At 38.8% G+C, this 11,112-nt stretch overlaps 2 protein-coding genes across 2 annotated transcripts; both read left to right on the top strand.

Annotated features, from left to right (window-relative positions):
- The first annotated feature begins 338 nt into the window (after positions 1-338).
- On the top strand, positions 339-4,103 carry LOC128982503 (uncharacterized). Its single transcript, XM_054401462.1, has one exon. It carries the CDS (start codon positions 339-341, stop codon positions 4,101-4,103), a length of 3,765 nt encoding a protein of 1,254 aa, XP_054257437.1.
- A 101-nt stretch (positions 4,104-4,204) lies between these two features.
- LOC128982502 (uncharacterized) lies at positions 4,205-5,383 on the top strand. The gene has a single exon (XM_054401461.1). It carries the CDS (start codon positions 4,205-4,207, stop codon positions 5,381-5,383), a length of 1,179 nt encoding a protein of 392 aa, XP_054257436.1.
- Positions 5,384-11,112: the final 5,729 nt, after the last annotated feature.

Raw genomic sequence — 11,112 nt, 5'->3', positions numbered from 1 at the left:
CTACGGATATTGCTCATAATAAATACTTCCCTACTCAATTTATTCTGCGAAAATACTGATTCAAATTAAATGACTTGTGTTAAATAGACTTTACCTTTATTTACTATGTCTATCCTGGGTCTGATGGTAAAGTGAAATATAAATTTACATTCATTATTTCTTATAGAGTGAATGTGAATGAATTGATTTATTCTGAGCTATTAATTTGCATTATTGTTAGGTCTAAGACTTGGAGTTATTTTGATATTTAGGTGTTGGTGAATATTTACATAGGCCTAAACTTATGATAAACTTAGGCCTATAGCTTACTCTTTTGATTACATAAATGGTCTGTTAAAATGAGATTCTCTACACTAGAGAAAAAGGCAAAACTTGTCAAAAATAGGCTTCAGAAAATAAGCAAGTTTGTGTCAGCCCAAATTACTCTCTCAGAAACTCAATCATTAAATGTTGTTTCCATTCAGCGCTTACACAACTATGATGATGAAGTTAGAGGTTTATTCTCTGATTTTAAAGCTTTATTCGATAAAGTGGTTTATGATGATCCTGGTTCTGATTATGACGAAACTGAAGCATGCTCTATGCAAGATGAAATTTCGGACTTGTACATTTCTCTGATCAGTGACTTGAAAATAGTGTTACCTGCTAAAACTAAAGAAGTAACACCTCCCACCCAACCATCTCTGCGACTGCCCAAATTTGAGTTGCCCAAATTCAGCGGTAACTACGAAGAATGGGTTAGCTACTACAATATTTTTGAGGCTTCTATTAATAGGAATGAAACTTTGGCCCCTGTGAGTAAGTTCCAATATCTGCTTAGTTCTTTAAGTGGTGAACCCTTAGATTTAGTAAAGAGCTTAAGCATAACTGCAGAAAACTTTGATGTTGCACTTAGGCTGCTTAAGGATCGCTATGATAATAAAAGGCGTGTTGTAACTCAGCTTGTTACAAAAATAATTGATTTGCCATGCATAAGTAGTGGTTCTCTCAAAAGTCTCCAACATTTTCTCACAGTTTATAAAGAGAACACTCAAGTTTTGAAAAATCTCAACCATGACATAACAGCTGAAAATACTCTGCTTGTCCTAACGCTTTTGAAAAAGTTACCTACTGATTTAAGAAAATCTTTTGAGGATTCTCGCATCACAAACAATGACATACCTGCAGTAAATGATCTAATTCAATTCCTTGAAAGAGAATTTAAACGATTAGAAGGAGCTAGTATCGGTCTTGGTCCCTCAGCTAACGCAAGATACCCTTCAGTGCAAAAGACTCAATCTAATAGTTATAGGCCTAAACCTCTTCGAGATAGTAAACCTTACTCCTCTCAAGCTAAAACAGCTTTCGTCACAGTGACTAACACTTGTAAGTTTTGTCAAGCATCCGATCACAATATATACAAGTGTCAAGCCTTTCAGGCTAAAAGTAGAGGTGATAGAGTTGAATTCACTTGTAAAAATAATCTATGCGCCAACTGCCTAGGCCATCTACATGATACTAATAACTGTCCTTCTCATAGAGTGTGTCGAATTTGTTCAAAGCGACATCACACTCTCTTACATGACTCAACTCCCACACAACAGCAGCCAAGTTACCCAACCAAGGTTTTTGAAAAAAAATATGGTAAGCCGCCTACAAATAACGCACCCCAAAGCCATGTCACCGCACCAGTGAATAAAAGTGCTCTTGTAGGATTGTCTAGCCAGTTAAACCCAACTAAAACAACAATTTTACTTGGAACATGTTTAGTTCAGGTGTTTACCAAAGATGGTCAGCAAACTGTACTCCGTGCTGTGCTCGACTCTGCATCTCAACTTACATTGATATCTGAAAGAGCTGTTCAGCTCATCAGTGCCTCCCGTACTCGAGCACATGATGAAATCCAAGGAATTTCTGGCTCACTAATTCATTCTAGAGGAATAGTGCACATTGATATATCTGCAGTTAATGGTCAACGCTTAGCCTACCATCATCCATGCTTGGTTTTGAATCGTATCACTTCACCACTGCCTCAGATCCCAGTCTCACCTCAAGTGAAGGGATCCTTAAATGATTTTGTTCTTGCAGACCCCTGTTTTGACAAACCTGGAGAAATTGATCTATTGATCGGAGCTGATTTATTCGCTCTCTCACTGACTGGTGAGCAGCACTTCTTAGGCCATAACCTGCCCCAAGTTTTAGGAACTATATTCGGATTTGTTGTAATGGGCATAGCTCCTGTTGCTACATCTGAGTTATCAATCCCAAAAACTGTTTCTTTTCTCACTACACATGATGGAGACCTTCACAGTTCAATCCAAAGGTTTTGGTCAATCGAAGAACCCCCGACATGTGTCAAGACTCAGTCAGAAGAAGATGTTCTCTGCTTACAGCATTTTGAAAGAACCCATACACGTGATAACTCTGGTCGATATGTTGTTAAGTTACCGAAAAGACCAAATCATCCACTATTAGGTGAATCTTGTAGTACAGCTCAACTTAGACTTAAAGCGATGGAAAGAAAATTCGCTGCTCAGCCCGAATTCAAAGATTTATACTCCGAATTTATGGATGACTACATCAAATCAGGCCACATGAGTACATGTGAGCAACCCCTTTCTGGTGAATGTTACTATTTACCCCACCATGGAGTATTTAAGGAGAATCCCCCTAATTCCAAAATACGAGTCGTATTTAATGGTAGTTCCAAAACAAACAATGGCGTCTCCCTAAACGATATCCTCATGCCTGGCCCTAAGTTGCAGAATGATATTAGTGATGTCTTGCTGTACTTTAGGTGTCACAAGTTTGTGTTCACTTGTGATATACGACAGATGTATCGCCAGATTCTGGTGGCTGAAGATGACAAGAAATATCAGTTAATCTTTTGGCGATCCAACCCTGATGAATCCCTTCAAGTCTTAAAGCTAAATACCGTCACCTACGGTCTCAACTGTTCCCCGTTCATTGCGATCAGAACATTACAACAATTGGTCAAAGATGAGGGTCACTCATACCCCAAGGCGTCTGAGATTCTAACTAAATCAATATTTTATGACGACATCATCGCTGGAGCAGAAAGTCTTGATGAAGCTTTGTCTGCACAGAATGAACTCAAGAACTTGCTCTCTAGAGGAGGTTTTGAACTCCGAAAATGGATTAGCAACGCACCTCAACTATTGGACCAAGTCCCAATTGAACACAAAGAGACTCCAGTGGAGTTAACTGAAAATAGTGAAGCCTTCTTCAGTGTCCTCCTAGGTCTAAAATGGACTCCAGAGTCCGACATGCTTTCTTACAAGGTTAAGGATGTTGAAATAAGTGCTATACTTACAAAGAGAAGAATATTATCTACAATCGCTAAACTGTACGATTTACCAGGATTTCTTACACCCGTAATTTTCTGGGCAAAAACACTTATTCAGTATCTCTGGACAACAGGGCTAACTTGGGATGAACCTGTTCCAAATGATGTTAGAACCAAGTGGCATTCATTCTTAGAAGAACTCCCAATAATTCAAGAATTAAGAATACCACGCTACATTTCTACTTCTCTGCATACGGCTGTGCAACTCCATGGCTTCAGCGATACTTCAGAGAAAGGCTACGCTGCTGTTGTCTACCTTCGTGTCACTGACTCTCAAGAGAATACAAGGCTCTATCTCATCGTCTCTAAATCAAAAGTCGCTCCTTTGAAAATAATTTCTCTGCCACGGCTTGAACTTTGTGGCGCTCACTTACTGGGAAAACTCCTTCAATATTCTTCAAACATACTCTCTGCTCATATGAAGATTGAATCAATCTATGCTTGGTGTGACTCCACAATTGTCCTAACCTGGATACGTACTCTTCTATACCGCTTGAAAGTCTTCATTGCCAATCGTATTTCAGAACTCCAAGAATTGGTCTCTCCTCACTCATGGAATTATGTCAAATCTCAAGACAACCCGGCCGATTGCGCCACTCGTGGTCTTTCACCCTCTCAACTTGTGACTCATTTAGATCATTTATCATTTGATGTGATCATTTATGGTGGAATGGACCGGAATGGTTACAGTCATCGTCAGATTCTTGGCCTAAGCCAAAATTCACACCTGTTATTGATGATGACACTCTTGAAATAAGGCCAAATCCTCTAAACGTTCTAACAACCACAGAGAAGATTAAACTCACTGATTTTGATGTACTAGAAAAATATTCATGCTTCAGGAAACTTGTAAATGTCATGGCATATATATTGCGATTCATTCATAATCTGCAAGCCAATGATCCCCGCATCGGACGACTTACTTGCCAAGAAACTTCTTCAGCGAAATTAAGAATTTTCAAACTCATACAAAATACATCATTTAAGGATGACATCTCTGCTCTCAAAAAGGGATCTCAATGCAGCTTAAAACTAGCTCGTTTATCCCCATATATTGATGACAGTGGAATAGTGCGAGTAGGCGGTAGGTTGAAACATTCCAACCTTACACAAGATGCGAAACATCCAGTTTTGTTACCTAAATCTCACTGTACTGTCAAACTGTTGATTATGCATTATCACCTAAAGCATCTACACGCAGGCCCTCAATTGCTGCAGTCTATTCTGTCTCAAGAGGTTTGGATATTATCAGCCCGCAGCGTGATAAGATCTGTGATTTTCAAGTGTCAAAGATGTTTCAGACTTAAGCCTGTAAACAAACCTCCACTGATGGGAGATCTTCCTGAAACTCGATTAAAACCTGTAAGGCCATTCTATCACACTGGCATGGACTATAGTGGACATTTTGACATTAAAGTTCATTCAACTAGGAACGCTCAACGGTTAAAATCATACCTCTGCCTCTTTGTATGTTTTGCTACAAAAGCTGTGCACCTAGAAATTGTAACAGACCTATCTGTAGACTCCTTCATAGCTGCACTAAAACGTTTTGTTTCTCGTCGTGGATTGTGTGCCCACTTATACTCAGATTGCGGAACTAACTACGTTGGAGCCTCAAAGCAACTCATGAAAACTTTTCAGAATTTCATCAAGGAATCAAACACTAAAGATGCTCTTAACAACTTCGCGTTAGATCACTCAATAAATTTTCACTTTCAACCACCAGCCGCTCCCCACCAAGGAGGCCTATGGGAGAGTGCTATAAAAAGTTCTAAATATCATCTGAAAAGAGTCATAGGCGATAGAGTTCTAACACTAATGGAATTAATAACACTCGCCACACAGGTGGAGGCTGTACTAAACTCGAGACCCTTAACAGCGTTATCCGCTGATCCATCTGACATCTCAGCCCTTACTCCGGGTCATTTTCTTATCGGCACTTCTCTTGTGGCAGTACCGGAACCAAATCTTGAAGAGGTTCCCGAAAATCGTCTCAACCATTGGCAAACTGTACAAGCCCTACATCAACGCTTCTGAAGACGTTGGCATCAAGAATATTTACATCAGCTACAACAAAGAAAGAAATGGGAAAAGCCCAACAAGAATCTAGAAGTGGGTGATCTCGTTATAATTCAGGACCCTAGAACACCACCACTACTTTGGCCTCTTGGACGCATAGTGAAGACTTCGCCTGGATCGGACGGCATCGTCCGAGTTGTCACCATCAAGACTCAGCGGGGAACCTTCTGTCGTCCTGCTACCAAGGTGTACCCGCTCCCCTGATCTCATCATCAGACCAAACAAAATGTTTATTCTATTTTCAAACATATTTCTATTTCAATGTTATGTATATATATTTAATCAATGTTTCTTATATTTCAATGTCAATCTTTATTCATTATGTGTCACTTTGTAACTTTCTCAATGTTTTGAACCATGTATGGTTCAAGGCGGGCGGCATGTTCCGTATTCAAGCGCTACCTAGATATTTCCAGACGTTTCATATCATACAATAACCTTTGTCCTGTCACGTGATGTCTGGAAACCCCAATCTCGCCCCAGTTCTCTTGCATTCATGCAACTACTAACATGTCCCCGGCACAAATAACTCCCAATTGCTGCTCTCATCTCTTAACCCCAAAGTATATTTAATTATTATTAGTGACACATATTAAAAGTGAACTATTGAACATTTGTGAAGTGAAACACTACTACTGCCGGTCCGGGTCTGTGTACGAGCAATACGCAATAGCTGGCCAGCAGAAGAAACTCGTGTACGTCTACCGGCTTCGTCTTCTCAACACTTCAGTTAAAAGGAAGGTACCTCATCAATCTCATTACAGTATTATCTGTTAAATAATTAGTGACAAGTTTTTAATATTGCTCTTTCAACATACAGTCCATTTGAACATTTTTAGGCAAGTTTATCCCCCAAAGGGTATCAAGAGTATCAAGAGTATCAAGGGTATCAAGAGTATCAAGAGTATCAAGGGTATCAAGGGTATCAAGAGTATCAAGAGTATCAAGAGTATCAAGGGTATCAAGGGTATCAAGAGTATCAAGAGTATCAAGAGTATCAAGGGTATCAAGATCATCAAGAGTATCAAGAGTATCAAGGGTATCCAGGGTATCAAGGGTATCAGAGTATAAAGAGTATCAAGGGTATCAAGGGTATCAAGAGTATCAAGAGTATCAAGGTTATCAAGAGTATCAAGAGTATCAAGGGTATCAAGAGTATCAAGATAATCAAGAGTATCAAGGGTATCAAGAGTATCAAGAGTATCAAGAGTGTCAAGGGTATCCAGGGTATCAAGGGTATCAGAGTATCAAGAGTATCAAGAGTATCAAGAGTATCAAGGGTATCAAGGGTATCAAGAGTATCAAGAGTATCAAGGGTATCAAGGGTATCAAGAGTATCAAGAGTATCAAGGGTATCAAGGGTATCAGAGTATCAAGAGTATCAAGAGTATCAAGGGTATCAAGGGTATCAAGGGTATCAAGAGTATCAAGAGTATCAAGAGTATCAAGTGTATCAAGAGTATCAAGAGTATCAAGGGTATCAAGGGTATCAAGGGTATCAGAGTATCAAGAGTATCAAGAGTATCAAGAGTATCAAGGGTATCAAGAGTATCAAGTATATCAAGGGTATCAAGGGTATCAGAGTATCAAGAGTATCAAGGGTATCAAGAGTATCAAGAGTATCAAGGGTATCAAGAGTATCAAGAGTATCAAGGGTATCAAGGGTATCAAGAGGTATCAAGAGTATCAAGAGTATCAAGAGTATCAAGGGTATCAAGAGTATCAAGGGTATCAGAGTATCAAGAGTATCAAGGGTATCAAGGGTATCAAGAGTATCAAGAGTATCAAGAGTATCAAGGGTATCAAGGGTATCAAGGGTATCAAGAGTATCAAGAGTATCAAGGGTATCAAGAGTATCAAGAGTATCAAGGGAATCAAGGGTATCAAGGGTATCAGAGTATCAAGAGTATCAAGAGTATCAAGAGTATCAAGGGTATCAAGGGTATCAAGAGTATCAAGAGTATCAAGGGTATCAAGGGTATCAAGGGTATCAGAGTATCAATAGTATCAAGGGTATCAAGGGTATCAAGAGTATCAAGGGTATCAAGAGTATCAAGAGTGTCAAGAGTATCAAGGGTATCAGAGTATCAAGAGTATCAAGAGTATCAAGGGTGTCAAGGGTATCAAGGGTATCAGAGTATCAAGAGTATCAAAGGTATCAAGGGTATCAAGGGTATCAGAGTATCAAGAGAATTAAGAGTATCAAGAGTATCAAGGGTATCAAGGGTAACAAGAGTATCAAGAGTATCAAGAGTATCAAGGGTATCCAGGGTATCAAGGGTATCAGAGTATAAAGAGTATCAAGGGTATCAAGGGTATCAAGAGTATCAAGAGTATCAAGGTTATCAAGAGTATCAAGAGTATCAAGGGTATCAAGAGTATCAAGATAATCAAGAGTATCAAGGGTATCAAGAGTATCAAGAGTATCAAGAGTGTCAAGGGTATCCAGGGTATCAAGGGTATCAGAGTATCAAGAGTATCAAGAGTATCAAGAGTATCAAGGGTATCAAGGGTATTAAGAGTATCAAGAGTATCAAGGGTATCAAGGGTATCAAGAGTATCAAGAGTATCAAGGGTATCAAGGGTATCAGAGTATCAAGAGTATCAAGAGTATCAAGGGTATCAAGGGTATCAAGGGTATCAAGAGTATCAAGAGTATCAAGAGTATCAAGGGTATCAAGAGTATCAAGAGTATCAAGGGTATCAAGGGTATCAAGGGTATCAGAGTATCAAGAGTATCAAGAGTATCAAGAGTATCAAGGGTATCAAGAGTATCAAGTATATCAAGGGTATCAAGGGTATCAGAGTATCAAGAGTATCAAGGGTATCAAGAGTATCAAGAGTATCAAGGGTATCAAGAGTATCAAGAGTATCAAGGGTATCAAGGGTATCAAGAGTATCAAGAGTATCAAGAGTATCAAGGGTATCAAGGGTATCAAGAGTATCAAGAGTATCAAGAGTATCAAGGGTATCAAGAGTATCAAGAATATCAAGAGTATCAAGGGTATCCAGGGTATCAAGGGTATCAGAGTATCAAGAGTATCAAGGGTATCAAGGGTATCAAGAGTATCAAGAGTATCAAGAGTATCAAGGGTATCAAGGGTATCAAGGGTATCAAGAGTATCAAGAGTATCAAGGGTATCAAGAGTATCAAGAGTATCAAGGGAATCAAGGGTATCAAGGGTATCAGAGTATCAAGAGTATCAAGAGTATCAAGAGTATAAAGGGTATCAAGGGTATCAAGAGTATCAAGAGTATCAAGGGTATCAAGGGTATCAGAGTATCAATAGTATCAAGGGTATCAAGGGTATCAAGAGTATCAAGGGTATCAAGAGTATCAAGAGTGTCAAGAGTATCAAGGGTATCAGAGTATCAAGAGTATCAAGAGTATCAAGGGTGTCAAGGGTATCAAGGGTATCAGAGTATCAAGAGTATCAAAGGTATCAAGGGTATCAAGGGTATCAGAGTATCAAGAGTATCAAGAGTATCAAGGGTATCAAGGGTAACAAGAGTATCAAGAGAATCAAGACTATCAAGGGTATCAGAGTATCAAGAGTATCAAGAGTATCAAGGGTGTCAAGGGTATCAAGGGTATCAGAGTATCAAGAGTATCAAAGGTATCAAGGGTATCATAGTATCAAGAGTATCAAGAGTATCAAGGGTATCAAGAGTATCAAGAGTATCAAGGGTATCAAGGGTATCAAGAGTATCAAGAGTATCAAGGGTATCAAGGGTATCAAGGGTATCAAGGGTATCAGAGTATCAAGAGTATCAAGAGTATCAAGGGTATCAAGAGTATCAAGAGTATCAAGGGTATCAAGGGTATCAAGGATATCAGAGTATCAAGAGTATCAAGAGTATCAAGAGTATCAAGAGTAACAGATTATCAAGAGTATCAACGGTATCAAGAGTATCAAGAGTATCAAGAGTATCAAGGGTATCAAGGGTATCAAGAGTATCAAGACTATCAAGGGTATCAAGAGTATCAACGTATCAAGTGTATCAAGAGTATCAAGGGTATCAAGAGTATCAGAGTATCAAGAGTATCAAGAGTATCAAGGGTATCAAGAGTATCAAGAGTATCAAGGGTATCAAGGGTTTTAAGGGTATCAGAGTATCAAGAGTATCAAGAGTATCAAGAGTATCAAGAGTATCAAGAGTATCAAGGGTATCAAGGGTATCAGAGTATCAAGAGTATCAAGGGTATCAAGGGTATCAGAGTATCAAGAGTATCAAGAGTATCAAGGGTATCAATGGTATCAGAGTATCAAGAGTATCAAGGGTATCAAGGGTATCAGAATATCAAGAGTATCAAGAGTATCATGGGTATCAAGAGTATCAAGGGTATCAAGAGTATCAAGGGTATCAAGAGTATCAAGGTTATCAAGAGTATCAAGAGTATCAAAGGGTATCAAGAGTATCAAGATTATCAAGAGTATCAAGGGTATCAAGCGTATCAAGAGTATCAAGAGTGTCAAGGGTATCCAGGGTATCAAGGGTATCAGAGTATAAAGAGTATCAATGGTATCAAGGGTATCAGAGTATCAAGAGTATCAAGGGTATCAAGAGTATCAAGAGTATCAAGGGTATCAAGGGTATCAAGAGTATCAAGAGTATCAAGGGTATCAAGGGTATCAGAGTATCAAGAGTATCAAGAGTATCAAGGGTATCAAGAGTATCAAGAGTATCAAGGGTATCAAGGGTATCAAGGATATCAGAGTATCAAGAGTATCAAGAGTATCAAGAGTATCAAGAGTAACAGATTATCAAGAGTATCAACGGTATCAAGAGTATCAAGAGTATCAAGAGTATCAAGGGTATCAAGGGTATCAAGAGTATCAAGATTATCAAGGGTATCAAGAGTATCAACGTATCAAGAGTATCAAGAGTATCAAGGGTATCAAGAGTATCAAGATTATCAAGGGTATCAAGGGTATCAAGAGTATCAAGAGTATCAAGAGGATCAAGAGTATCAAGGGTATCAAGGGTATCAGAGTATCATGAGTATCAAGGGTATCAAGGGTATCAAGGATATCAGAGTATCAAGAGTATCAAGAGTATCAAGAGTATCAAGAGTATCAAGAGTAACAGATTATCAAGAGTATCAACGGTATCAAGAGTATCAAGAGTATCAAGAGTATCAAGGGTATCAAGGGTATCAAGAGTATCAAGATTATCAAGGGTATCAAGAGTATCAACGTATCAAGAGTATCAAGAGTATCAAGGGTATCAAGAGTATCAAGATTATCAAGGGTATCAAGGGTATCAAGAGTATCAAGAGTATCAAGAGGATCAAGAGTATCAAGGGTATCAAGGGTATCAGAGTATCATGAGTATCAAGGGTATCAAGGGTATCAGAGTATCAAGAGTATCAAGAGTATCAAGAGTATCAAGGGTATCAAGAGTATCAAGGGTATCAAGAGTATCAAGGGTATCAAGAGTATCAAGGTTATCAAGAGTATCAAGAGTATCAAGGGTATCAAGAGTATCAAGAGTATCAAGGGTATCAAGAGTATCAAGAGTATCAAGGGTATCAAGGGTATCAAGAGTATAAAGAGTATCAAAAGTATCAAGGGTATCAAGAGTATCAAGAGTATCAAGAGTATCAAGGGTATCCAGGGTATCAAGGGTATCAGAGTATAAAGAGTATCAAGGGTATCAAGGGTATCAAGAGTATCAAGAGTATC

Source organism: Macrosteles quadrilineatus, unplaced genomic scaffold, assembly GCF_028750875.1.
Source record: "Macrosteles quadrilineatus isolate MER2022 unplaced genomic scaffold, UCM_ALF_1.0 Scaffold_407__1_contigs__length_74940, whole genome shotgun sequence".
Taxonomy (NCBI): Eukaryota; Metazoa; Arthropoda; class Insecta; order Hemiptera; family Cicadellidae; genus Macrosteles; species Macrosteles quadrilineatus.
The sequence above is the reverse complement of the archived record's forward strand: the minus strand, read 5'-3'. Positions and strand labels throughout refer to the sequence as shown.

Coding starts and splice junctions, on each gene's coding strand:
- LOC128982502 (XM_054401461.1), top strand. CDS start 4,205: ATGGCATATATATTGCGATTCATTCATAATCTGCAAGCCAATGATCCC.
- LOC128982503 (XM_054401462.1), top strand. CDS start 339: ATGAGATTCTCTACACTAGAGAAAAAGGCAAAACTTGTCAAAAATAGG.